Source organism: Podarcis vaucheri (assembly GCF_965113315.1).
Source record: "Podarcis vaucheri genome assembly, chromosome: 6".
Taxonomy (NCBI): domain Eukaryota; kingdom Metazoa; phylum Chordata; class Lepidosauria; order Squamata; family Lacertidae; genus Podarcis; species Podarcis vaucheri.
The window spans coordinates 60679167-60706757 of NC_138764.1; the positions used below are offsets into that span (position 1 = coordinate 60679167).

A 27591-nucleotide genomic window follows, 5' to 3' on the forward strand; every position below is an offset into this window, starting at 1 on the left:
GATGAGGTATCAAATTCCAGAGGGGATAATCTACTGCTGTAGCAGAAAAAAGCAAAAAGTCTTGTGGCACCTTCAATGCTCACAGATTGATTGTGGCATCACCTTTTGTGGACTAGATGCCATGCTGGCAGAGGGATGAAGTCTTATTCTGTTGGAAGACACACACACGATGGTAGGGAGGGAGAAAATATTGGCACCAAAAAACACAAAATGCAATAAATCTGTCTCATGTCTAAGCAAAACTCAAATATGCACAAGGTAAGCACAGTTACAATCAATGTAGTGGTAGTTGGTAACAACACTGTATTCCTAGCTTAGAAGTGCTAATTCAGGAGAGAGCAATGTTTTTCAGACCAAGGGCCATCTTTCATTCTGGACAAGCTTTCAAGGGCCACATGCAAAAGGGGAAAAGAGGGCATAGCAACTGATGTAATATCTGCCTTTGTGCAAGAGAGGCACAACCCCTCTTGGCACGCTATCTAGAACAGGGAGGTTCAACTTTTCCTACCAGGTGGGTAGGCTTCAAGCAACTGGTATTCAGAAGCATGACTTCAACTGTGGAAGCAGAGCAGAGCCCCCATGGCTCTGCCTTCTGCATGCAGAGCTTGTGAGATAAAATGTCGGAGTTGGCTGTGGTGTACGAAATGGAAACATGTCTACTCACTCCATCAGGGCCACCCCCCCCAGATCCTTACAAATCTTCAGGCCTGGACCATAAATTTGCATAAAAACCCACATGCAAATTTAGGGTGACTTTAGCAGGAAAGCCACCATGTAAGCAACATTTTTAAAAGTAGAATAAAAAAGGGGATAAGGGGCAAAGGCCCTGAAGTCCTTGTCAAAAGGTTAGGAGATAAATGTGACAGCTCTTGAGTAGCTGGGGAGAAGAGAGTGTTCAGTGCAGCTCTTAAAAGCGAGACCCAGTTTCAAGAGCAGCACCGCAGCTAAAAAAGCAGTGAGTTAATTTCTGACTGATTATTCTCCATCTGGGATAAAAGTTTCTAAATTTGCCCTGCTCTAAAAATGCAGCATTTCCTGACAGACCTGAATTTGCAGTGCCCCTGCAAAATCAGCATTACATGGTCTCCTAGCTCTGCCATATGTGTTGGTGTGTAATAGATCCCTGAAATATATCAAAGTCTAAAAATTGTTTGCATTCTGGAAGAGAACAGAAGGAAATAGATTTCTATTTTTAAACGTATTTGTTATTACAACAGAGGCAATAGGTAAATTTAAAAGGCAGCACATGGAAATGCAGAGCCATCTGCTGAAGATATTGTGCCTTCCACATCCACCTGGTGCTGATTTTAATGCCTGGAACCACTCATTTTAAGGCCTGGAATCTGCTCAGAGGTTCAGTGACAGAGGCTGGATGACCATCTGTCAAGAACTCTTTAGCGGTGATTCCTGCATGTAGGGGTTGGACTAGATGACCCTGGAGATGCTTTCCAACACACCAACTCAATGATTTTATGGTGTGTGCAGTCTCCTTCGAAAGATCCACTGTTAATCAACACTGTGGACTATACAAATCAGCAATTCACAGGGCTGACCCAATCTGGCAATTACTGCCTCTGTGTACTGTCAAGAGGTAATTCCTTATTTTTTTATAAGCTTCCTATGTAGGGATTTTTAGATAGGTTCAGAGTTATGCTCAGGGCATCCTTATACCTCCAAAATTCCAGAGACAGGATAAACCATAGCCAACAGTTTTCTAATTGGCTATAACAAGAGGACTTGCAACAAAATGTTGCAGTGCCTCCTCCCTCCTAAAATGAGTAATCCTTTTCAGGCAGGAAGGAAGCCAGCCAGCCAGCCATTCCCTCCCCACCCCACCCCACCCCACTTTCCCCTTTTCTTTTTCTAGATCACTCTAAATACTATGTCTTACTGAGCGTATTCAGTCCTCATTGGGCTGTTTTAAGTTTTGTTGCCACTTGGGATTTTTGTAAAGCCCCTACCCTTCTGCAAAACTTGCTTTATTTTTTCTACAATCCCTACATTGTATGGCAATGACCATAAACTTTTTTTTGAGGGGTGGGGCAGCCCTCTAAACTATTTTATTGAGGCAGGGCCAAAGACCTCTCGGCCCTTAGAAGCTGGCTTCTATGCAAGCAGGTGTGGTGTATTTTGCCTGGTGGGGTTCAGGTGCCTTTATTGGTTGCAAGGCAGGCAAAAACTTCGATGGTGAAGCTTTCTTCATCATTGTATCTCCACACTTGGTAAAGCTGCGCAGGAGGAGTTTATAGCTGTTACAGACACAGGAGCCAAAACGTATTTTTATATGCTGGGGTTTGTGGGTGCAGGTCACCCATAATTCTTAGAACTGTCAAAAGTTAGAATTAATCAAGGTGTGATTAAACTGCCAAACATGGACTTTCCTGGGTTTAGCTCATTCTAACAAGCCAATAAATGTGAGATGGGCGCACAAACCCCACAGTCTGTCAAGACTGGCCCGTTCGGGCAGGGGTACCTTTACCTTTTAACAAGCCAGGCTAGCTTGACAGGTCTTGCTAAGTGGTTCTCAAACTTTTTTTCTTTGGGCCACACTTTCAGAATAAAAACTTGCTCACGTCACACCAATTTTTTTTATTGGTAGGAAATAAATTGCAAAACAAAAAGAAACAACTCCTAGCAATGTTTGATACATAACAGAACACAGCTACTTTATAATATGCTCATGGGACATCCAGAAAGTATAAAAACAATGTAGCTACAGAAGAGCACGAATCATACTGTTTCTGGTTGTGTCTGTGTATATATAAATATGTAATTTTGATACTACACTACACCACGCTGAAATGTTTATGCTTCTTTGATTGTCCTTTAGTCTTCCCACCCCACTTGCCCTCTCTCCTGCCACACCCTTTCAGAACCACTGGTGTAAGTCATTAAGACACAAAGACTAGTGACAGCTCATCAAGGAACCCATCAAGCAAACACTGTCAGCAGTGGCGTAGCGTGGGGGGTGCAGGGGGGGCCGGCCGCACCGGGCGCAACATCTGGGGGTTAGGGTTAGGGGGCGCAAATCCATGGGTTAGGGGGCGCAAATTACTTGCCTTGCCCCGGGTGCTGACAACCCACGCTATGCCACTGACTGTCAGACAAGCTGTGTGTTGGTGGGCAGAGACCAAAGGGGTGTAGGATTTCAGGGTGGATGATGTAAGTGAACAGGGAAAAGGCGTCAAGCAAGCGGGTGGGTGGGTTAGTGGTGGGGGGCAACTTGATGTGGGCTGTCTGGGAGAAGCTGTAACAAAGAGACACAGAGGAGGGCCTTTTGCTGTTCTTTAAATACAAAGCTGCGTTTATCGAGGAAGCCTGGCCTGCTTCGGAAGCGAATTCTCTGCAAACCTTTCATCTAAGTTCAGGTTTGTATATATGTGTAAATAAACCATACACAGTGGTACCTTGGAAGCCGAACGGAATCCTTTCTGGAAGTCCGTTAAACTTCCAAGACGTTCGGAAACCAACGTGCAGCTTCCGATTGGCTGTAAGGAAGCTCCTGCAGCCAATCGGAAGCCGCGGAAGTAGCGTTGGATGTTCGGGTTCTAAGAAACATTTGATAATTGGAACAATCACTCCCGGTTTTCGATTGTTTGGGAGCCAAAACCTTTGACTCCCAATGTGTTTGAAAACCAAGGTGCGACTGTATCATAAAGACACTACAGTCTCTGTTGTGCCTTGTTGTCCCAAAAGGGATCACAGGCTCTGGTAGGTGCACCTGAAACACCTGGAATCTCACACCGCTTGGGAAGATTGTTGTGGTGTGCAACAGCATCTAGCAAGCAACATGAGCACCAGTGTGGTATATCGATTAGAGTGCCTGACTAGGACCTGGGAGAGCAGGGTTCAAATTCCGACTCAGCCATGAAGCTCACTGGGGGACCTTGGAGTGGTGGTCACACACTCTCAGCCTAACCCACCTCACAGGGCTGCCGTGAGCATAAAATGGGGAGGCGGAGAAGTCTGTAGGCCCCTTTGAGCTCCCTGGAGGAAAGGCGAGATATAAATGTAATAAATAAATAAACTTTGAAAGGAAGCCAGAACTTCTGGCACTACCTAGATGTTTTGGTACAACTCCCTCTCTTTCTGAAAGTGGTAAATACTGTTGTTTCAAAGAAGTTCTTTTGCGTGTGTCAAATACGGGAATCTGTTAGCTTTTTTTTTTACAGGGTTAAACTGATGTCAGGTTCCCCTTTTATCTCCGCCCCTCCTTCTTTCCCTGGGTCGAGCAGATTCTGAGAATAAAGGGCCGCGGCCCCTTTAAAAACAACTACCGTAGCTACTCTACAGCCAAGCGAAACAAAAGGGAGAGTTAGCCCGAGCGAGTCTTGGCTTTCTGCTCTTTCTCTCTCTCTCTCTCTCTGGCTTTCAGCGTGTCGCCGGAGGCTGAGCTGCAGCGCCTACCTCGACAGGAAGCCCGCGCGGCCGCTTGCCCGGACCGCGGCGAGAGCACTCTCGCGCGCAACTCCCGGCTTCAGCGCCACCAACTTTGCCCCCACGTGAATCAGCGGCGACGAAAGTATACGAAGCACGGGTGTGGAGTGGGCTTGTGCGTCTATGCACGTGTGCGTATATGCACACGTGCGCTCACTGATGTGCGAATTAAGAGCATTTCTCCTCGGATCGGATTCAAAAGCCCAAGAGAGAGCGTGGTAGGACTGTGAATGGAGAAGATTGGTGTAAGGAGGAAAAAAGAGGGGCGTGTGTGTGTGTTTGTCTGTTTGTTTTCATTCTTCATTGTCTTTGGCAGGAGCCTCGCGCCGTAATCGTGGGCAGTTCCGGCAAGAACAATCAGATAATGCTCCTTTTTGAAGCTCACCAAACGCACACACACTTCGGGCGAGGGCGGGGAGGTGGAGCAGAGGAAACAATTCATTTCCCTCCCCACCCACCTCCCCAAGTTTCTTGTTCCCTCCACATGCAAGAGAGGCGCTTCTTCAGAAGCAAAGGACTTTTTTTTCTTGCTTTCTCAATGCTGGAAAAGTTTCTTCCGTGGGTGGGAGGGGGCGTGGCCAGCAGGGGTGTGGCTTTTCCGCCGCCACCCCCCACCCCCCAGCTCGCAGTCCCAATTTGCATCGAATGTTTCATCGGGACTTCCTGATCGCTTTCTATTGGCTGCAGGTAGAGAGCTGGACGAAAAAGAGAGAGTGTCTCGCTGGGAACTCATGCAAATCTCTGGCCGATCTCCGCCGCTCCCCCCCCCCTCCACCGCGCGCCAGCCCCAACCACACAGCCGCGCTTCTTTCCCTCCTCGTTTGCTGCCGAGCCGAGCCGAGCCTCGTCCCGGCGGATAAGCCCAAGCACGTGTGAACGGAGGGCGATCCCTTGCCCGGACGCCCCTCTCTGGCGGAGGAGCCTTTGGACCATTGCATCCTGGTGCCCCGCCGGCCACATGGTGGATCGCCCGGGTGGGAGGTGAACAGCTCGAGAGAGGAGAAAGGGGGGAGGCGGGCAAGGCGTCGGGACACCAGCCGAGTTGGAATCATGAATGAGATGTCCAGCTTCTTGCACATTGGGGACATCGTCTCCTTGTACGCCGAAGGGTCGGTCAATGGCTTCATCAGCACTTTGGGGTGAGTTTGCAGCGCCCTTTCCTGCGGGGTTGAGGAGGGTGGGAGGAGAGAGAGCCAGTCCTTGCGGGGAAAGGAGCTCGGCGGCGGCGCTGAGAAGGAAACGGAGCCGTTTCTAGGGGCTGCGATGGCTTCACTGGTCTCATCGAGGGCGATGCGCGAGTCTTTCGTTAGCCTGAAGTTGAGCTGAAGTTCCGGAGAGCGCCTGAGTTGCACACACACCCCACGGCCCATGGTGTTTGTTTGTTTTTTGAGAGTGGTTGGAGCACAGACGCGGGCATGCAAGCGCTGCTAAATGGCAGCGGGGATCTCTTTCTGTAGGGCCTGGATCGAGGGTGAAGTGGTTTGTTGTTCGCTTGTTTTGTCCTGCAAGGATCTGCTTGCCGAGCGTGGTCAAAAGCTCGGCTGGTGTGGAGCTCGAGATGTCTTCCTGGTTTGGGCTGTAATTTAGTCCCTAGCCAGCAGGGGTCCGGGCTCGATGACAAGGGCAACTCAGCCTCAGAATCGCAGAGTGGGAAGGTACCACGAGAGTCATCCTTCAGTTCAACCCCCTCCCCGACATTACAGGAATCTTTTACCCAAAGTAGGGCTTGAAACCTGAGTCTCATTCTCTACGGACTGAGCGGACAGTGGGCTTCCTTGAGCCTCTTTAAGTTTTTGGGAAAGACAGTTGCTTTGGCCATAAAAGTCAGTGCCTGCTCTGGCAACCAGGAATAAAATTGCTCTGACCTCTGGGCCAATTTACACAATATATTTTTAAGCCACCCAGTTCTTCCTGGGTTTGCACTTTCCTGGGCGGATGTAATTGGTAACAAGTTATCATGCATATTGTCTCCAGAGAGCACCATGACTGTGACAATGGGGGGGGGGGAGTATCTGAACAGTCCTGGGGATTGTTGCCGCCCCCATGTATGTGATTGCCTGATCAACACATCAAGTGTGGGCATAGCCAAGGAGGAGGCAGGGAGGCAGCAGCCCCCCAAATCAATACAAATCTGAGGTTCTGCCCCCACTACCAAAACCCCGCCTCCCCTAACAAAAATCCTGGCTATGCTCGTGCTTGAGAGCCCCATTTATCCAGAACTATTTGCTAGGACATAAGATGTACTGAATGAACTAGCCCTAGCTGGCATTTTGATCCCCGAAGTGACAGGGATTTACTTTTCTCCTGCTCATCCCTGCCCCTCTTAAAGTTTTCAACAGTGATGTTGATAAATCCTGTTACTTTGCTTCTCACTTGTGATCAACAACACCCCCTCCGAAAGAAAAAAAGCATGACCCAATACCATTAATGCAATTAATACTGTCAATGTTGTACAGATGAATGCTAATCTGCAGCAAAGAGAGTTCCTGCTTTTGCCTTTATTTTAGAAAAACAAACTGTATCACGAACTGTAGACGCCTTTTCCTGAATCACCCTGGCCTGGCCTCGCTAGCGCTGTCTGCTCCCAGCTCACCCTCCCACCCTTGTTCCTCCTCTCTCCAAATCTCTCCCTTCGCTTTTGTCCTGTCTTCTGCTTAATATTGTGAGCCTGCTGGGCAGGGACTTTGTCACTTCTGCCTTGTGTGCAGCACCTAGTGCAGGGCTGGCGCTCCATAGCCGCTAATTAACAGCCATGAATCAGTGCCTGTAAACTGTGACATAACCTGCCAAGTAGCTTGTCAGTGCACAGTACTCAGTAGCTGCTAAGACTGTGCAGTCCAGCTGTGCTAATTTATTCTTTGCTCTGGTGGGCTGTTTGTATCCTCAGCAGACCCTGTAAGCCTTCCCCGGGAGAAGAAAAGGAACAAAGTAATGTTAGTGGCTGGATGTGGGTAGGTTCTTGCTTGCTGTCTGCCAGCCAAGGATCTTGCTTAGAGTTGTGCTGTTTGTAAAAACTATGCAGGATGCCTGCAAATCTAGAGTAGGAGTTAACAGCGATGGCGCTGCCCCCACAACCGGCAGACCCAGGCGTTCTTTTTTAATGGGCCTAGCAGTCTGCTTGTGCCTAGATGGCAGAGTCCTATGTTGATTGCTCTATATGGGGATTTATACATGGGTGCTATGTAGTCAGTCGCTGAGGACAAGAAGAATTCCCTTCCTGTCTGAAATGGAAGTGTTGAAGGGGGAGCACTGTGTTAACATCACAGCAGGTGCCATGCAGGCTGTAAACTGCTTTGTGTTTCTTGCAATCTTCCGTAGTTGGGAGGAGGTGCAGCAGAAGGCCCAACGAAGACTATGCAAGTTGGATACACTTCAAAGAAAATGCCTGTTAGATGCATTTGGACTGGTGCAAGCAGAACGTGAGTGACAAAAGTCACTTTATCCTCCTCTGGAAACAGGCAGGGGGTTTCTGTTATTGCTCTTCACTTGGTTCGAAGAACGGACTATAGAATTCCTTTAAGGGCCTGTAGCACTGTAACCCAGGAAGTTAGGACCAACTTTTTAGGAAGCAGCTACTTGGGTCCTGTACAACTGAGCATTACATTACCTGTACAACGGCCATTGTGGTCTTTGTGGGACACCACAGGATGAAATCAGATGATACATTTGTCTTTTCAAGATTCAACTTAATTTATTTGTCCACATCCACCCTGTCTCAAGGGGATGCAGGTGGCACTGTGGGTTAAACCACAGAGCCTAGGACTTGCCGATCAGAAGGTCGGCGGTTCGAATCCCCGCGACGGGGTGAGCTCCCATTGCTCGGTCCTGTTGCTCAAAAGCACATCAAAGTGCAAGTAGATAAATAGGTACCGCTCCAGCGGGAAGGTAAACGGCGTTTCCGTGCGCTGCTCTGGTTCCCTCGGCCAATAAAGCGAGATGAGTGCCGCAACACCAGAGTCGGTCAGGACTGGACCTAATGGTCAGGGGTCCCTTTACCTTTACCTTTTACTCTGTCTCTGCCTCCAAACTTGGGTTGTCATGTGTCTCTTTTTCCAGGACACGCCCTCTTTTTCAGGGGTAAAATTTGAGACAAATTGCATTTATTTGCTTTGAATGGCTGTCATATTTTTTTTTCTTTTTCAAAATATGGCAACCCTACTCCAAGCACCTTTTCTGGCACCTCAGCTGCCTCTCCCAATTCAGATGAAACAGAGAGATAGAGCTAGGTGCCACCTACTTATTGGTTTCATTTCACTCAGCAACTCATTATGACCGCTCCCAGATCACTCAGGAATTCATCAGAGTCTCAGAGATCAGTCTCAATTGGTCCCCCATCCCAGCAGTGTCAAATAAAGGCATTCAGCCCATCCCTTGCCAGGAAATGTGGTGGTTGCTCTTATATATCTATTTTCATTTGATGTGCACTTAGACACTGCAATATTAAGCAGCATACAAATTATTAAAATGAAAAAAACACAAAATTTGCAAATGTGAATTGCTTTGATGGTCCCATGTAGGGTGGCAACTTACTCAACCCCAAGAAAACAAATCAGGACACAGATTTACACAAAACATGCACGTGCTAGTTTGTGTGTACCAGTATATATAGAGATTTAGAAATGCTTGCTTTTAGTGATGCATTAATACAGTAACCCAGACTGTCGTGGTTAGGTAACTTGTGTGCCTGCAAGTATCTAGGTGCTAACTGAAAGGCATCTTCAGGGCCCCTCCTGCTTTCCCTTCTAACGGTTCTTAGGCTTTAAATCAGACAGCCCTTCAAATAGAGGACTGTCCTCTTTAAAATAGGACACATGACCACCCTAGCCCTGTTGCATGGGTAGGCAAACTAAGGCCCAGGGGCCAGATCCGGCCCAATCACCTAAATCCGGCCCACGGACGGTCCAGGAATCAGCGTGTTTTTACATGAATAGAATGTGTCCTTTTATTTAAAATGCATCTCTGGGTTGTTTGTGGGGCATAGGAGTTTGTTCATATTTTCCCCCCAAAATATAGTTCGGCCCCCCACAAGGTCTGAGAGACAGTGGACCGGCCCCCTGCTGAAACAGTTTGCTGACCTCTGCCCTATTGGAAAGGAGTAGTTCACTGCCTTTGCCACTGCAGTAGTGCAGATCAGTTAGAAATGGAATGAACTTTCAGTTGCTCATTTTTTGAAATACCGTAGTTACTTTCTCTCATTGAACTCATTGTTTAAGTGTAGTTGGACTGTGTGTGTGCCCTTTGTGCATAAATTTCAATCGCAGCTCAAGCTCTTTGCTAAGGTTGGTATTGAAAGCCTGCCAAAACACTAAAATTGCATGAAATGACAAGGTTGGAATGAATGCAGGAGACAATTAAAGACTTCTTGCAGAAATGAAAGGCTTGCTCTCCTGCCTGTAACAGAAGAACCCGTTGGTGACCAAACATGTCAAATTACCCTAAGGCTAAATAAAGCTGCCAGTTACACCCTTCCCATTGCATACTTAGTTTTGAAGGCTTTGCGTTAATCTCATCAAAGGTGGAGGGGGTTGGGGAATCTACCAATGATGCGGGATTAAAGCAGCAAACATGAGCACAACTGTGATCACAAGGACAGTTATTAAAGAGGGGCTTATTTCTATTAGCAGATGCAAGCCCTTATTTTGCTCATTCCTGTGTCTCACTGAGGAGTTATGTCTGCCCAGATAGTGAACCATTATTGTATAATTACAGTGACAGTAGCTTGGCTGTTGCCATGACTAAAGAAATGACACTCAGTAGCCATGGAGGTTACAATTCTACATCTCATGTGCCTTGCCATGAAAGGTCTTGCAATAACGTGGCTTTTAATTTGCTTATCTAACAGAATCTTTATTTAGGAAATGCTCCTGATATTTTTTTTCTATGTTCAGTTCAAACATCCATATTGGCATAATAACTATACCAACAACAGTAAGGGGTTAGAGGGGGATAGAGCGTGGAAATACAGGCTGATTAGCTTAATGTCTGTCCCAGAAAAAACTGATGGAAATCATTGTTAAAGACAGAGTTACTGAGCATATAGAAGAACAAGTCTTGCTGAAGCAGAACTAGCATGGCTTCTGCATGTGTAGGACCTGTCTCACTAGCCTACCCAAGTACTAGAAGAGTGTCAACAAGCATATTGATAGAGAGGTTCCTCTTGCCACGGTGTACTTAGACTTCAAAAAAGAATGTTTAGCAGTGATGGAGTGAGAAAAGTCATATTGCGGATTAGTAACTGATTAACAAACATGAAGCAGAAAGAAGGAATAACTGGATAGTTCTCCCAATGGAGGGATGTGGAGAATGAAATCTGCAAGGATCAATATACCCAGTGGCGGAGCTTCATGCTCCAGCACCGGGGGACGGAGAGCAGGCGGGGGCGGGGCTGGCGTGTGTCCCGGGAGCATGGCACGCTGCCCGTAGGGGCGTGGTGCCCAGCGTGGGCGGGGGGGGGGACAGCCATGATGGCACCCCACCAGGATCGCACTGCCAGGGGCGGTGCGCTCCCCCCGCACTCCTCTTCCTCCACCAGTGAATATACCTGTGCCTTTTAACTTTCTATAAGAAGGGAAGATGGGTAAGGTAGACCTAGGAACTGCTTCTGTTTTTGCTCTTTACTAAATCAGGACAGTGGTCTGTGCAGTCCACTTCTGTCTGCCCTGATTGGCAACTCCTCTTAGGATGCAGGTCTTTGCGAACCCTCCTGATGGTGATGGACCCTAAGACGTTCTGCATGCTAGGAGTGGGCTCTGTCAATGAGTCATGCACATTGTAATCATTTTCAGCCATTTTCAGATAAAGGCACATTCTAATCATTGCCCTGTACAGATGGTCAACTAGGGCATGGAAAGATTGACTTATTTTCAGAGTGTGACTGGACAGCAGATTTGGCTTTCAGTTCTTAGTCCTTTGTCCTAATTGTTGCTTCCTTCCTTGCTGCTTAGCCGTGAGCTAAACATACAAAGCTACCTTATATTGAATCTGGCCTTTGTCCCATTAAACCCAGCGCTGTCCATTGGCAGTGGCTCTCCAAGGTGACTTACTTCCTAAATGTACTACCTGAGGTCCTTTTTAACTAATGATGCCAGGGCTGAATCTGGGGACCCTCTGCCAGCAGCAAAAGGCAGCCCTGCTCTCCAGTGTGGAATTGGTCAAAGGGATCTATACCAGGCATAGGCAAACTTGGCCCTCCAGATGTATTGGGACTACAACTCCCATCATCCCTGACATGCATTGCTAGTGCTGTAATGCCAACCATGGCTTGGATCCCAACTACTCATACTTAGCATAGACCCATTAAAATCAATGGGATTTAAATTTGCTCTGGATATGACAAACCTGGATTTAGTCCTATAACTCTGGATGGGTATCCAGTGAATCATGAGAATTTGGTGAGAGAACTGAGCTAGATCTTCCCTACTGTTACAGTTCCCAGAGTACCTTGGGGAAAGCAAATTACTGTTAAACCTGCAGTGTCAAGACACCCCAAAGCTGACAGGGATAATTATGGCAGAAGGGTGGGCAGAAGCTAAATTGTGACCTATTACCCTGTTTCTGGTGAACCATTTTGTAATGTCTATGGTGGATCTATTCCTTGATCTAGACCAGGATTCCAGAATATAGACTACCGGTAGTCTATCCCAGGACTTGCAGATAATTCTGGGAGGAACAACACCAGTCCGCATGTAACTGTGAACAAGGAAAATACTCCGAAAGAAACCTCTTCATTTAACAACCATAGTCTCAGTCCATGTTCTGATTTCTAAGGGTCCCAGGCCTCTGAACTCAGCACTCCTAAATCCCTTCTGGTTGCAGGTTGCAAAAAGTGCTGGACTATGTGAACCTTGACTGGATCCACAGGACACTACTTATGTCTTTTAGCAAGAGTTCTTAGTCATAATTCTCTAACACGATGCCTTAAAAGTTGAGAGAACTTGAACTTAAATAAATAAATTATGCTTTCACAGTAAATTGGTACATATATTCTTCACTATCCTCCTCTCACTTTGAACAGGCAGCTAGTGTTAGTAAATGTTAGTAAAAGAGAAGAAGAAAAAGGTGGGAAAGTCAGTGTGGACCATAGGAAATTAAACCAACACCTGTTAAAATGTGTTTGGGGCAACACACACGTAGTTTCAGCCAATATTGTAGACACAAATGCAATTATTTGAATTAATAATTCTTTACACCACAAACCGCAAACTTGCGTTCCATCAATGTAGAACTACTACTGCTTATTGTGAAGAATGGAGCATGCAAACAGTATGTCAGAAAAGAGAGTATGACTATGTGCTGGAATTGCACTCTGACCTGGTTGAAGAGGAAGGGCTTTGAGTAAACATGGCTGTATAAGTGACTGCTATTTAGTTTTCAATCACACCTTCAGATAACTATTATTGTGGCTGCATGTGGATTTGCAGGGTGAGGCTCCATGGAACAGGATTTAGTACACAGGAAAACAGCAGCAGCAAATCTACATGGTGTGAAATATCATTCTGTCTGCAACAATTAAACAGGCACAATAACATGGCTTTGGCAGTTATTGTCTCATGCTCTTCCAGTGTTAAGAAAGAATGGGATCCATTTCAATTGGCTAGTAGGGAGGTAAATGCTCAGAGGGCACAGAAGACATTTTTATAATGCAAAGATTTCCTTCTTATGAGTAGTCAATATTGTCACGAGCCCTGTAGTGTGCAGTCAGAATTTGGTTGGATTGGCAGGCTCTGACTCAGGTATAGGCAAACTTGGCCCTCCAGATGTTTTGGGACTACAACTCCCATCATCCCTAGATAACAGGACCAGTGGTCTTAGGGAAGAGGGAGCAGGGATGCTAGCTTCTCCTCATTTTCCTGTAGAGTGGAGGCTGGGGAGGGCTTGGAGCAGCCATGTGGGGAGGCAGAACTGGAGGTAGCAACTGAACAGGAACCCGAGCCGAAGAGTGCAGTCTTAAATCAGGTGCTACCTTCACAGGTGGGAGTAACAGACCCACCCACCCGAAAGGTGGGTGGGTCCAACATTCCTGCAAGGCAAAGGTGTTTTGCAAAGGAGAGTGCCACACCTTGTCTTTCAAAGCTTGGTGGGTGAGGCGTGGAAACTTGTTAGGGCATCTTCATTGCTTTCATCCAGTTCTGAACTTCTTGTCCTGCTCTTCAGCTCCTGAGCCATGACTCCTGTTTCTTGTGCCTGCTGCTGAACCTGGACCATTGTTTGCCTGGATAAATATCTCTTTCTTACTTACAAGCAAGAGCCTCTTCTTGGGTGTGTCAGGGTGGCAGTCAGGGCAGATAGCCAATGTTCTCTGGTGCCAGCTTCTTGAGGCACACATGTTTATTAAGCTTATGTTGGCTGGTTTGGCTGTAAAGTAGGAATTGGAGGTTAGCTTCTAACATTAAACATAGTGCATGAATGATAGAAACAAAACCCACATCCTTCCTCTCACCCCTCTCCTACTCTAAAATGGTTTCTTCCACCTTTGCAGATACCCGATGTGAGCCAAGGGAAACCACCTTACAGCTGTGGAGCATGGGAAATTAAGAGAGAGGAAGGAACAGGTTTCATTCCAGTCCTCTATGCACGTCATTTAATTTTAAAGTTAACTCCTCCTTACCCACCCACCCCAAGCTGATGTGTTAGAATCTAATCAAATTCTTTCCAGGCTTAAAAAATGTACACATATGCTTTTTGGACTATGTGTGTTCTGTGAAAGAAAGTTTTATATATGCAGATAGTTAAAGAAGGCACCGATAGCTACACACATTGTTTGGGTAAGTTCACATTTTTGGCACCAATACGTGATCTTCTTCATAAAACAATATTTGTTGCAGTCAGTACTTCTCATAAGATCATTGAAATAGTCTTAACCAGGTCAGGGTCCTTTCTTCATTTGGACACTGTCTGCAGAGGAAGAATGTCCATTTGAATCTGAACCTTGCTAGCATATGGACTTCAGTAACTGCTATTCAGCACATTTAGCCCCTTTGAACTTGGACAGGGGTGTGGCCAGGCAGACCAAGTTAGCCCACTGGGCAATGAGGAATGACTGACTTTCCCCACTGGCCAGATCCAGTTCCATAGCTCTGATTTTTCTGATGGTGTCTTATGTGAAAGCGTAAGAAAAGCCATAGAACATCACCGTGTACTTAATGGAACACAAACAGTCCTTGAAAATTGCTCATAGCAATTTAAAGCGAATCTGCACACCTAATTGCGGCAATGGCTTGCTAATTTGCATGTGCAAAATTGCCATCTCCTGATGAGTGATGATGATGGTTCATTTGTTCTTACTGCCTCAGGCAATTATTCAACAGGAGCCCCTTCCCTCTCCCCATATCTGCCTTCACCAAATACCCATCGGAAGGGAAGATGGAATCAGGCTTGCTGTCACTGCTTTGTGCACTTGGTCAAAGGTGCGGTTAGAGCATCTGTGTGTACAAATAGACGCACACAGGCTGTGTACATGTACAGGGACCTTGCCTTTTGCAGAATTCACAGCTGCATGGAGAGAGCCTGTGCTGCTTGTTGAGATGCTGCAGGCCCTATTCAAGGAACACTCACAGGCTGGAAGTGGGGGCAGAGGGTACAATCCCATCCTGTCTTCAGAGAATGCATGAAAACAGCTAGGAAGGAGCAACACTGAAAGGAAAATAAGTGTGTCCTGGGTTGTCTCACAGCTTGCCTTAGACTGGATTAGACTGAATTATCCATTGAAAACCCAACAACCATGATGAGAGGTGCCTTTCAGGATCTCAGTCAGTGATCTGTTTACAGCAGTGGTTGGTTGAGTGTCTTTGGCTATTCACAAGCAGGGTGTACAGAAATGACGGTCTGTGTTTGCCTTCAGCACCTGGTTTTTTTGTATCCACTGCTGCAGAATGTGATGCTGGCTGGTTGAGCCGCTAGTTTCAAAGGACTAGACCTGCTTTCTCCAATATGGTGCCCCCTAGATCAGTGTTTCCCAACCACTGTTCCGCGGCACACTAGTGTGCTGCGAGATGTTGCCTGGTGTGCCGCGGGAAAAATTAAAAAATTTGAAAGATTTTTTTTTAAAAAAGTCAAATTTTCGATTGGGGCGCCGTCACTAGATGACCCCTGGGGTTCCCTCCCTCCCTCCCGCTCTGCACCTCCCTCCTCCTCCTCCTCCTCCGGGGAGGCCCTTCCTGGCTCTCGGCCAAGGCTTGGCGGCTGCCACTCACTCACTCGCTCGCCCACCCGTCCCTCCATCCCTGCACCTGGCCTCTCCCCCTCCGTCCCTGGCGCGGGGGCTGCCGGGATCCGTAGTCCCCTCGCCCTTGGGCTCCGCGCCCGCACGGGGTGCGCGAACTACGTTTCCCAGCGTGGCCTGGCGGGCCGGGCGTTTTGTTTGAAGCGCTCTTCTCCCGGCCATGGAATGAGCGCAGCGGCGGCGGCTGGGCGGGCAGGGGCTCTTCCGCGCAGACCCCACGCAGCCTGCCTGCGCCCCCGCGGAGATCGGGCGGCAGGATGGAGCCCGGGGATCCCCGCAGAGGCGGAGCGGCGGAGGCGGAGGCTGCCTCCCAGGTAGGGCTGCGTCGGGGGTGCAAGGCAATGCATGCGTGCAGGCGTTGCATGGAGTGCAGTGCAATGCAATGGCAATGCGGCGCCCTGCATGCATGCATGCAACTTCCACCGGCGCTCCGGACTTGGCAGGTGAGGGGGGTCCCCAGTGGGCGGCAGAGAGAGCCGGGAGGGCGAAGGGGAGCCGGGGGGGAGCAGCGCTGCTCCCCGAGCCGAGCCCGGGGGGAAACTTCGGCGTCGTTGCGCGGGGTGTTGGAAGCGGAGGCTGGCGGGGGCCCCTCACCTGCAAAACCTGGTCGCCTCTCATATATTTCGTGCATTGCATTCATCGCCCGCTTTCTCCTCCAAGGAGCTCCCGGGGGCGCGCGTGGTTCTCCCCGTGTTATCCTCGCAACAACAGCCCTGCAAGGTGGGTCAGGCGAGTGGCCCAAGGGAGCACCCAGGGATTGTCCTGGCCAGGTGGGGTGATTTGAACCCTGCTCTCTGCCCGGTCTTTGTCCTCATTTAGCCCCCACATGTGCATGACTGTGGTTTTCCCCCCTCGTCTTGGCTATGGTGTGAGTCTGTGCTGTTAATTAATGGGGTTCTGCCTTCGGAGAAGATGAGCCAGCCCTCAAGGAGGTGATTATGTAATTTGCTAGCAATTCATGTCCCTCCCGGCGTGACGCTGCGCACTGATGTCACGGGGCTGTAATGGTGGTGTGCCTCGAGATTTTTTTCATGAAACAAGTGTGCCTTTGCCCAAAAAAGGTTGGGAAACACTGCCCTAGATGTTATTGGATTACAACTCCCATTAGTTCCAGCCAGCATGGCCAGCAGTCAGGTATGATGGGAGTTGTAGTTCAACAGCATCTGGAGGATACCAGGGTGAGAAAACTAGGACTAAGTCTGACACCTCAGTGGTGTTTTGTTTTTTTAAAGGCTGAGATCACAAATGCATTCCCATCACTTTATGCTTGCAGCACCGGAAAATGATTTGAATGGAGCTTCATGTTGCATTTGTTTCTGAAGTGTGTCTTCACAATTCACTAAAACAGATTATAGATGGATGTTGATCAAATGGTGGAGAAGCAGGAATTCTGGTGGCAGATGTGTCAGTAGGAAAAGTGCTAAAACCACAGCTTCTATGTTTCCCTTTAGGGATTTTTTCCCCCAGGACTGTGTGGTTCATGGTGTGTTGCGAGGCTGCATTTGCAATTTCCATGTCACAGTTCCATTCAAGTGAAAGCTCTTTAGCTAGCTGCCTTAGACACCTAGAGTGGCCAGATGGTGAAGAGGAAAGGACTGCTCTACCTTGAGTAGTTATGTAGAATAAGGCACTTCAGCAGTTATAGGTCTACTCTACAAAGTCAGCACCACTGAAGTGCAATGTCTGCCACATATGGATAGCTTGAAGGGGCAAAATCAAAGGGTAGGGCCACACTTTAGTGTTGTGATGAGGGCAAGGGCGCTTGCCTTCAAACTGAACTACTATTTTTTCATTGATGGGAGAAAGGAGTACCAGGGAGTGGAGTGAACCATCCTTGGCTGAGAGTCTTGGGTGGGAAATAGCAACCTGGGTGAGAGCCAGAAAGCTGCCCAGAACAACACATGAGTGTGATTGCTGGGTGGCAATATCTTAAATATTTTATACGCTTCTGCCAATGTTTTTACTGTTGCCTTGATATTTTGCTGCAGACTAGATTGAGAGATTGGTGATTAAGAAGGAAGTGTTGGAGAGATTGGGTGGATGGAGCATTTGTGAGTATTGGTGGAGGTGTGGGAGTAATATGGCATGAGTGATAATGGATGGGGGCGTGCGCTGTGATTTGTGTTTATGCAGTGTGAATGGTCTGAGTAAGGAAATCGCTTGGGAGTAGGTAGAAGACAGAACTGGGTGTGATGTGCGTGTGTTAGTGGGGCGAATATGGCAATTTGCGAGTCTGACTGTGCTTTGGCAAGACTGAGGGTAAAGAGAGAAGGGATACTGCCCCTATCCAAGTGGTTATAGGCAGCATGGTGGGCAAGGAGGTGGATAAGGTTGGAGGGCTTGAGGGCAGGGTCAGAATAGCTGCAGACAATACCTCTCTTCTGTTCTCCATTCACCTTACTGACACTTGGTGGCCAGGCTACTGAGCCATTTCCCCGATTCCTAAAAAGTTTTCTAAGAGTGTTGCTACATTTTGGGTTTCTTAAAAAAAAATAAAAATTGTTTCATCTGTTATTGCAGTCTTAGTTGTATATTGTTATTTCTGTTTTGTTTGTCTGTCTATCTATCTATCTATCTATCTATCTATCTATCTATCTATCTATCTATCATCTATCTATCTATCTATCTATCTATCATAATCTGTCATCTGCCCCCCCTCCCACTTGTTATCTTTTCGTAAACTGCTTAGAGCAGGGGTCAGCAAACTTTTCCAGCACGGGGCCGGTCCACTGTCTCTCAGACCTTGTGGGGGGCTGGACTATATTTTGGGGAGAGAATAAAAATGAATTCCTGTGCCTCACAAATAACCCAGAGATGCATTTTAAATAAAAGGACACTTTCTACTCATGTAAAAACAAGCTGATTCCTGGATCATCCGCGAGCCGGATTGAGAAGGCGATTGGGCTGCATCTGGCCTCCGGGCCTTAGTTTGCCTACCCTTAGTTTAGATAGTGTTCTAGTATTAAGTAGCATATAAATATATGAAATAAATAAATAGAATAACAGACACTCCAAGTGTCCCTATTTTCCAGGGATGTCCCTGATTTAGAAAAGCTGTCCCGGTTTCTGATTTGATCCTGGAATATCCTGCCTTTCCTTAGCATGTCCCTATTTTCATCGGAGAAATGCTGAAGGGTATGGAATAACGCTTGCATTTTGAATCCTAAGAACAGTGCCTTGCTATCTAGATTGTCCTAGATTAACATCCTGTAGATTCATCCCAGCCCTCTGCTCTGTAACTGTACAAGAAATGCAGGATTTCTATTTTGGCGAGTTCCCTACTGGGACAATGCAGTGTGAATGCAAGTGCATCAATGGCCCAGCCTGGACCTGTGCTAATTAAACACTGGTTCAGCTTCCTTAGATCATGATACACTAATTGCCTGATTCTAACATCTAGATAAGGAACCCTGAATGGCCTAATTACAATACGGTTCTGTGTGCCTCACCTCCTTGCTGAATCTACTCTTGTATTAAATTCCATGTGTTAACTGTTTCACATCAGCAACACTTGCGCATGCAATTCGCTGCAGCTAATCCTTGAAGGACATTTCAAGGGAAAGCAGAAAATGTGTTTGATTCTCTTCTGACCCTGCTGCTTTTTCATTTCTGGATGCCTTAAAACAACTGCAAATTGGCATGTATTTTGTTCTGTTCAGTCATTGTGCTGACCACAGCAATGACATAACAAGATAATGAAATCAATGCACTACATACATAACATAAAATTGGGGATCACCAAATTCATTACAAAGTAAAAAAAGTACCCAAGGAAATAAAACAGTTGTCCACTTTAAAAGCAATCATTGACACAGCCTCCCTTTGTCTTCATGAGGCTTTGAGTATCCACAAATTCTTGTCACTCAGTGGGCTTAAACAGCACAGCGGGTGCCAGAAAATTGGATAGATACATACTGCACAAACAGAAGTTACACAACTTCTCTTTGAGCAATGTGTAGATCCAAACTTTCGTAATGGTGCAATCCTCTACATGCCTCCTTAGGGTTGGTCCTATTGAGTTCAATGGGTTTATTCCTAGGTAATTTGGTATAGAATGGCAGTCTAAGTGTATTTTGATTTTCTTTGTTGCTTATTTATGGCACTCAAAGATAAGCAACTTTTAGTAACAGATATTTATGCTCAGTAATTTTAAATATCCACAAAAATGTCAGACACCGTGTGAAATGCACCCTTTAGCTTTTGTTTAACAGTAACCTCTTGAAAACCTTTCATTGAAATTACTGTAAAAGGTTATTAAATTAAATGTTCTAATGTGCTTGTGATGCTTCTTTGATTCGCTCACCTTTGATTTGCAAAGGCAACGAGAGTCAGTGTAAGTGAGAGCCAATGTAGAGTGTCACTCTTGAGTCAGAAGACCTGGGTTCAAATCCACACTTGGCCGTGAATCTTACTGGGCGACATTGGACCACCAGCCAGTCTCTCTCAACCTAACCTACTTCACAGGGTTGTTGTGAGGAGAAAATGCTTGTAGAATGAGTGAAAGAGAATGAGGTATAATCTTTGGAGGAAAAACGGTTTAGAAATGCAATAAGTAAATGCAAAATAATATACTACATAATTAAGAATATGGTTGCAGTCATTTGAATCTCAAATTTCAGATTTACCTCCTCTCTACTAGAGTGTTTTATGGCCTGTTTTCCCCAACATAGCCCCCATTTGCGCTGGACACATACCCTCCAACATTTCTCTGATGAAAATAGGGTCGTCCCATTCCATAATGCTAATTTTACGATTTATACCCCACACATCTTACTGAGTTGCCCCAGCCACTCTGGGCGGCTTCCAACATATATAAAAACATAATAAAACATTAAACATAAAAAACGCCTTCCCTATACAGAATTGCACTCAGATGGCTTGGGGTTGGATAACTCCATACCTTCCAACATTTCTCCAATGAAAATAAGGACATCCTAGGGAAAAGTGGGACATTCCAGGATCAAATCAGAAACCGGGACAGCTTCTCTAAATCAGGGACATCCCTGGAAAATAGGGACACTTGGAGGGTCTGCTGTACATTTAAAGCAATACCATACCACTTTAAGCAAGCCATGGCTCCCTCCCCCCAAAAAGAATAATGTAAATCATAGAATTGTAGAGTGGGAAGGGACCACATGGGCCATCTATTCCAACCCCCTGCAAAGCAGGAATCTTTTACCCAACGTGATAAAGAGTCTCATGGTAGCTTGTTAAGGGGTGGTGGGTGTTTTTAGGAGGCTCCTATTCCACTCACAGAGCTACAATTCCCAGAATGGCTGAACAATAAATCCTTCTCCCCAGTGAACTCTGGGAAGTGAAAGGCAAGCTAAACATGGAAAGGAGAGAGAGCAGGCTACTTTCTTACCAGAAAAAAACGAGAAGAATGGTATATGTGCATTTTATCCCATATCTCAGATTCTACAAATGCTAGTGTGGTGTAGTGGTTAAGAGCGGTAGTCACGTAATCTGGGTAACCGGGTTCGCGTCTCCGCTCCTCCACATGCAGCTGCTGGGTGACCTTGGGCCAGTCACACTTCTTTGAAGTCTCTCAGCCCCACTCACCTCACAGAGTGTTTGTTGTGGGGGAGGAAGGGAAAGGAGATTGTTAGCCGCTTTGAGACTCCTTAAAAGGGAGTGAAAGGCGGGATATCAAATCCAAACTCTTCTTCTCTTCTTCTTCTTCTTCTTAGATATTTATTCTTTTTTTAAAATAATGAAAGCTGGCAATCTGGGGATTATGGTTCATCCAGTGAAAGCAGCTGCCCTTCTCTTGCTTGCCTTCCCCATGTGGATGGCCATGGTGTGGAAATCATTATTATGAAGTTGCCCCCTGGGGAATTAAATATCAGGAGAGGAAATAGACTATAAACAATGTGTCAGGCACACCTTAGTCATCACTGTTTTTGTCTTTGCAAAGTGAATATTGATGACTAATATCTCTGGCATCAAATATGTCTTTGTTTCGTACGCTTGTATCATTGAAGATTGTTCTCTTCTGTCATTATCATAAAATAAGAAAATAAAACCGACCATGTTTGCCTTTTTCCAGAGAGGGGAAGTGTCAGGCACTAGCCCCCAATTCCTGAATAATTGTGCGTACTCTTTGGAGGTGGGCATGGTATAAGTGAGATAATAAGACATGACAATTATTCTACAGCACTTTGAAATCTTTAAAGTCTTTTGCATGCATTATTACAATGTCTTGATGACAACCCTGGGAAGGTAGATCTAATAAACGATGAGCAAAGAGTTTTGTTGCTTCTGAGTCAGACTGGGATTTGGGAGAGGGTGGAAATTCAGAAGTTTCTAGAATGCAAGCTTCATTTCTTAGTCTTTATCTTTCTCTCTAGAGGACTCAGATAGATTGGGAAAGAAAAAGTGATTTATATGCGTTGTATATACGATATAACATTGTGACACTAGATGGTGCTGTGGAGTCCCATTTGTCTCTACCTGTTTTCCCTGTTTAAATTTACAACTGAAATGCTTCTTTGATTTGTCTAGATCCAGCCTCTGTGTGCTAGCATTCACGGTTACTCACTGTGCTATTGAGTTAACAGTGCACTTCTGAAGGGCAATTAAGATTCTCTGTTTGTTGGAGGCAACTCCCAACATTCACCCACCCCTCTATGAAAACAATAGGATTTATGCCCAAATATGAAGAAACGTAGAATCACAGAGTTGGAAGGGACCCTGAGGGTCATCTAGTCTAACCCTGTGCAGTGCCCACAGCCATCCCTGGATGGACTCAAACCACCAGCCTTCCGGTTAACAGCCAGACATACTAGCCCATTTCGCCCCAGGAGAAGTGTGTGATGGTTTCAGGACAAGCAGGACTTTGAGGCTCGGCACACATTAGCAGCTTGAAACGCAGCAAAGTCCACTCCTGGCCGCTGTGTTTCAAGACACTTTTTAATATTGCTGTTCATACCAGAGAAGGAGGGGAGGTGTCTTCACCCAGTCTCTGTTACCTGATTTGTTTCCCCTGCACCAAACTCCAAATCACGGAAGCTGTCATAGGTGCATATGCTATGATCTGTGCAGGCACAAGAGCTGCCTGAAATGTACTCGCCTTGGTTTAACTGTGGCTTCTGTTTTCTAATCCCATGGAAACTGGCGTGAGAGAAAGAGCATCAGGCAGGAGTGCTTCTCAAGAATCAACAGGACGCTTATGGCTTGTAGCTAAAGTCATAGAATCATAGGACTATAGACTCGGAAGGGAACCAAAGGGTCATCTAGCCTTGTGTACTTGGGGCTTCAAACTCTGCATTGATTACTGCAATGTGTTATATGTAGGGCTGCCTCGGAAGACGGTTTGGAAACGTCAGCTGGTGCAGAATTCAGCGGCCAGGTGGCTCACTGGAGAAAAATGGTTTGAGCATATTACACCAATCCTGGTCCGACTGCACTGGCTACTGATTAGTTTCTCGGCCCAATTCAAAGTGCTGGTTTTGACCTATAAAGCCTTAAAAGGCCCAGGGCTGCAATACCTCAAGGACTGCCTCTTTCCATAATCTAGTGAGCCGGGTTCAGGTCTCCACTCCTCCACATGCAGCTGCTGGGTGACCATGGTCCAGTCACACTTCTCTGAAGTCTCTCAGCCCCACTCACCTCACAGAGTGTTTGTTGTGGGGGAGGAAGGGAAAGGAGAATGTTAGCCGCTTTGAGACTCCTTTGGGTAGTGATAAAGCGGGATATCAAATCCAATCCAAACTCCTCCATATGAACCTACTTGGACCCTGAGATCTTCTGAGGTCCTCCTTCATGTGTCTTCTCCTTGAGAGGTCCAGAGGGCGTCAACACAAAAACGAGCCTTTTCTGTGGTGGTTCCCTGCTTGTGGAATGTTATCCCCAGGGAAGTTTGTTTGGTGTCTTCATTATATACCTTTATGCACCCAGCAAAAAGGTTCATTTTTAATTAGGCCTTTGGTTGAGCTGATCAACATCCCATACCCTTTTAAAATGTGGCTCCTTTTCGGGGGTAGTATTGGGTTGTTGCTTTTATTTTTGTCTTATATACTGTGATATTTTCTGTGAACCGTCCTGAGAGCTCCGGGTATAGGGCGGTATATGAATTCAATCAATCATTCAATCCATCCATCCATCCATACTCTGGTGGTAGGAGCATACTAGAGCCAGAGTAAGTGTTAATGTGTACACAGTTGGAGTTTTGATGTAGGTTAAGAGCAAGCACAGCACATTTGCATTTATCCTTCCCTGCCCCATATCTAATTATTTCCTCTTCCTTCCCCTGCTACAGATGGGCAGCAGAAAGAAGGGGTTGAAGGAAATGTTTGTGCGTTAGAAACCTGGGGAATAGCTGATAAGGTTGGGAGGGGACACGCCCCGTGTAGTCCCTTTAGTTTCATTTTCATGGAGCGTTTATGCCATCCTATCTCTTAAAACAGATAAGATTAGAGATACTGCCTTTTAATAAATAAGAATCAAACAAACCACAAATCAATGAATAAATATGCAAATAGAGCCTGGATGTTAAACTTATGGCTGGGTGGGTTAACAACTGGCCACGTGGCAACCCTAACTTAAAGGCATGCACTGCGGACTCTCAGAAGCAGGTCCTGGTTCTTGATATATGAACAGAAGCAGCACAAGCTATGGAGGTCCGGTGTCATGTAAACCCAGGCTGTGTTTCCAGAGCATCTGCTGCTACCTTTTTGTTGTGTTAATTAGGTCACACATCGAAATGAATGCTGCAGGATGCCCATTCGAAAGGAACAGATCCATTAGCCCATTTGGGAAATGAAACCCCACTAGTCATTCCAGGTCCCATTATGTGGCTGTGAAAGAATGTGATAAGCTGTGTAACCGGGGTGGGAAGAGGAGGTGGAACAATGTGGAAGGACCAGGAAGAGTGAATGGAAAGGTGAACTAACAGCAAGGAAGTTGTGTATGTCAGCAAAAACTGATTGGATGGAAGCCTGATAAATAGAAATAACAAATAGTTTCAGGGTTAAGCATGTGACTGATAGGAATACATGGGGAAGACTATTGTTGTTCTAGTTGGTCTGCTTCTCTGTGTCTCTTTTCCACTCCATATTTCCTCCTTTCTAATCCATCTCCTGCCTCTATTTTCTCATTCCAAAAGTGGATCCTGGGATAGCAATCTCTTCCCTGATTGAACCTCAGGAACTAAATCCTTCTCTTCACATTGTAGACAGAGTTTCATAATCTCCCCATTGCCCTCATTCACAAATCAGACGTCTTCAAAGCCAGGCTGCTGAACACACTCCGTTACTCTCTCATCTTCTTCCTACAAAAGTATATTTTTGTTCTTTTCCTTATTCTTTAGGTTTACATCCTGCCCTTCATCACTTTCGTGATCCCAGAGAGGATTGAAGCGATTTAAAATCTGCACCAAAATTAAAACAAGCCGTTTGCTGTGTAAAGCACAATTGTAAATCAGCAGCCAACAGCAACTTATCCCAACAAAGCGCAGCAGCAAATATATCTGATCTTCTCCAGCTGCATTACAGCAGCAGGCACATCCATCCAAGTATCTCTCATTAGCCCCACCAAAAGCCTGGGAGAATAAATATGTTTTTAATTGGTGTTGAGATATGCTCAGAGACAACCCTGAGTCTCGTTTGGAAGGGAGGGAGTTCCACAGCCAGGATGCTATGACAGAGAAGTGGCCCTATTTTGGGGTCACCACCCCACCCCTTGGTAGAATCCGAAGAAGGGTCTCTCTTGCAGATCTTAACACTCAGGCAGGATAATATTGGAAGAGGCCTTGCTGCAACCTGACACCTGTGTAAGCAGCATCATTTGAAAGTTTGCTGCATCCTTCCCCATTCCATTGCAGGACTGTGGCCAGAGGCAGACTCCATAGCCAACTCTTCTCATCCTCTACACTTGTTTTTTTATTTGGTTTTTCAGATTAAAGTTTTACAGCCAATTATCCAACATACAACATAAAAACAAGATTCCAAAGAATCTCCTGGATTTCCCTCCTCCCTTTTGTGGGCCCTATTGTTAACCATTTCCTCTTGCATCTTTTTGTAATAATCCAAATCTTTTACATCTCCGTTATGTCCAAAATTCAGCATTAAACTACAAGTGTTATTCCAGTCCTACTTATCCTCCACACCTTTGATTGCTGTTTACTATATAGTCCAGGGACAAGGAGCTTTTCAGAAGTCTTTGGAGCTGTTGCCCGCCTTCATCAGGACTTCCTGCTGCTCCCCAAGGCTGCCATTTTAATTATGATTGATAATTGTTGGTTATTTATATTTCCAGACATTATTTCATTTACTTTCCTAAGAATTTGGGCTGGAGTTGATGACAACTTTATATGCTCATCAAGGTGCTTTATTATATTTTAACTAATAAAGATGTGGTCCGAATATGGATTTTGGGATCCATCTCCCCCTGATGGAACGATGCAGCTAACTTTACTTTTTTGAGTTTTCTTCCTGTAATTCTATCTGTCCCTCCTTCTTCTGACTTTCTACTTGATACCATACTTTCACAGGGTTACAGTGTGGCAATTAGTGACAAAGCTGCCAAATGCTCAAATAAACATAACATTTGCCTTTTGGGAACAACTTCTTTTTTTTTCAGAGGCCCAACCTGTCTTATTTTTACAACAAGTTTTACTTTCTAACCGTGAACATCACAAAGCCATGTTCAAATATATAAAAGGATGTCACATAGAGGAGGGAGAAAGGTTGTTTTCTGCTGCTCCGGAGAAGCGGACACGGAGCAATGGATCCAAACTACAAGAAAGAAGATTCCACCTAAACATTAGGAAGAACTTCCTGACAGTAAGAGCTGTTCGACAGTGGAATTTGCTGCCAAGGAGTGTGGTGGAGTATCCTACTTTGGAGGTCTTTAAGCAGAGGCTTGACAACCATATGTCAGGAGTGCTCTGATGGTGTTTCCTGCTTGGCAGGGGGTTGGACTCGATGGCCCTTGTGGTCTCTTCCAACTCTATGATTCTATGATTCAATCACGGATTTTACCAGTTAGGCACCTAAATCAAACCATACAAACACGTCCCATGAAATGCCCCTTTCAGTAGTCCTGGCCCAAACCATTTTGATGCCTTGAAGCAGAGTCCAAATGGCAAACTGCTCCCTCCAATAGTGGTTGATGGGGGAAGTGTTGCTTACCTGGTTTCCCAATGCCAGGCTCACTATGGTTACCAAGAGGGAGACAGGTGAGGCAGCAGGGAGGTTGGTGTAGGAGTATTGCGAGCATCATCAGATTGGCTGCACCTGCATCTCAACAACCTCCCTGCCGCCTTGCCCCTCTCCCTCTCAGTAACCAGCACCATTTGACATTTATAATCTCATGCAAATCAGTGCTTTAATTCTGATGGTTTTAAACATATCGCCCCAATACAAGTGGTAGGCCATGCACCAAAAAGCTTTTATGGAATGCTTGAAAACAACTTTTAGGTCTTAAGATAACCAGTGCCTACTGTATAATATTGCTTGCTCACTGTCTCAGCTGAATGGAAATTTATCTCATCAAGAAAAGACCAAGGGCACATCAATTAAGTGCTTAGTAAAGATGCTGAAGCATATTCTGATTTCAGCAACCTTGATGTCAGATCAAAGCTGCTATGTTAGCTTCACAGAGATTACACTAGGTGCCAGAAATGAGAATATGTCACCTTTTGCTACATCATATCTGTAACTCAGTCAGAAGAACGTGAAGTGCTTCTTGTCAAGGTTGCGAGTTTGAGCCCCACATTGGGCAAAAAGATTCCTGCTTTGCAGGTGGTTGGACTAGATGGCCCTTGTGGTACCTTCCAACTCTACAATTCTATGATTCTTTGCTTCCTTGCACCTCTGATTTCCAGGATGGTTGCCTAATTTTTTTTTGTTACATCCAGGTTTGGGGGATCCAAATGAATTAGAGAATCTAAATACGAATTCCAGTTGGCAGAGCAACAAAAGAGAACGCTC

General features: G+C 46.0%; 1 protein-coding gene across 2 annotated transcripts in view; it reads left to right on the forward strand.

Annotated features, from left to right (window-relative positions):
• The first annotated feature begins 5087 nt into the window (after window positions 1-5087).
• Window positions 5088-27591, forward strand: part of ITPR3 (inositol 1,4,5-trisphosphate receptor type 3) — a 98100-nt gene continuing 75596 nt past the window's right edge. The window contains exon 1 of one of the 2 annotated variants that reach the window (XM_082226819.1): window positions 5088-5576. In XM_082226819.1, coding sequence (XP_082082945.1) covers window positions 5488-5576 — 89 coding nt within the window. In that variant the 5' untranslated portion in view covers window positions 5088-5487. The remainder of the gene's footprint in view (window positions 5577-27591) is intronic. The other variant, XM_082226818.1, reaches the window with a different exon arrangement.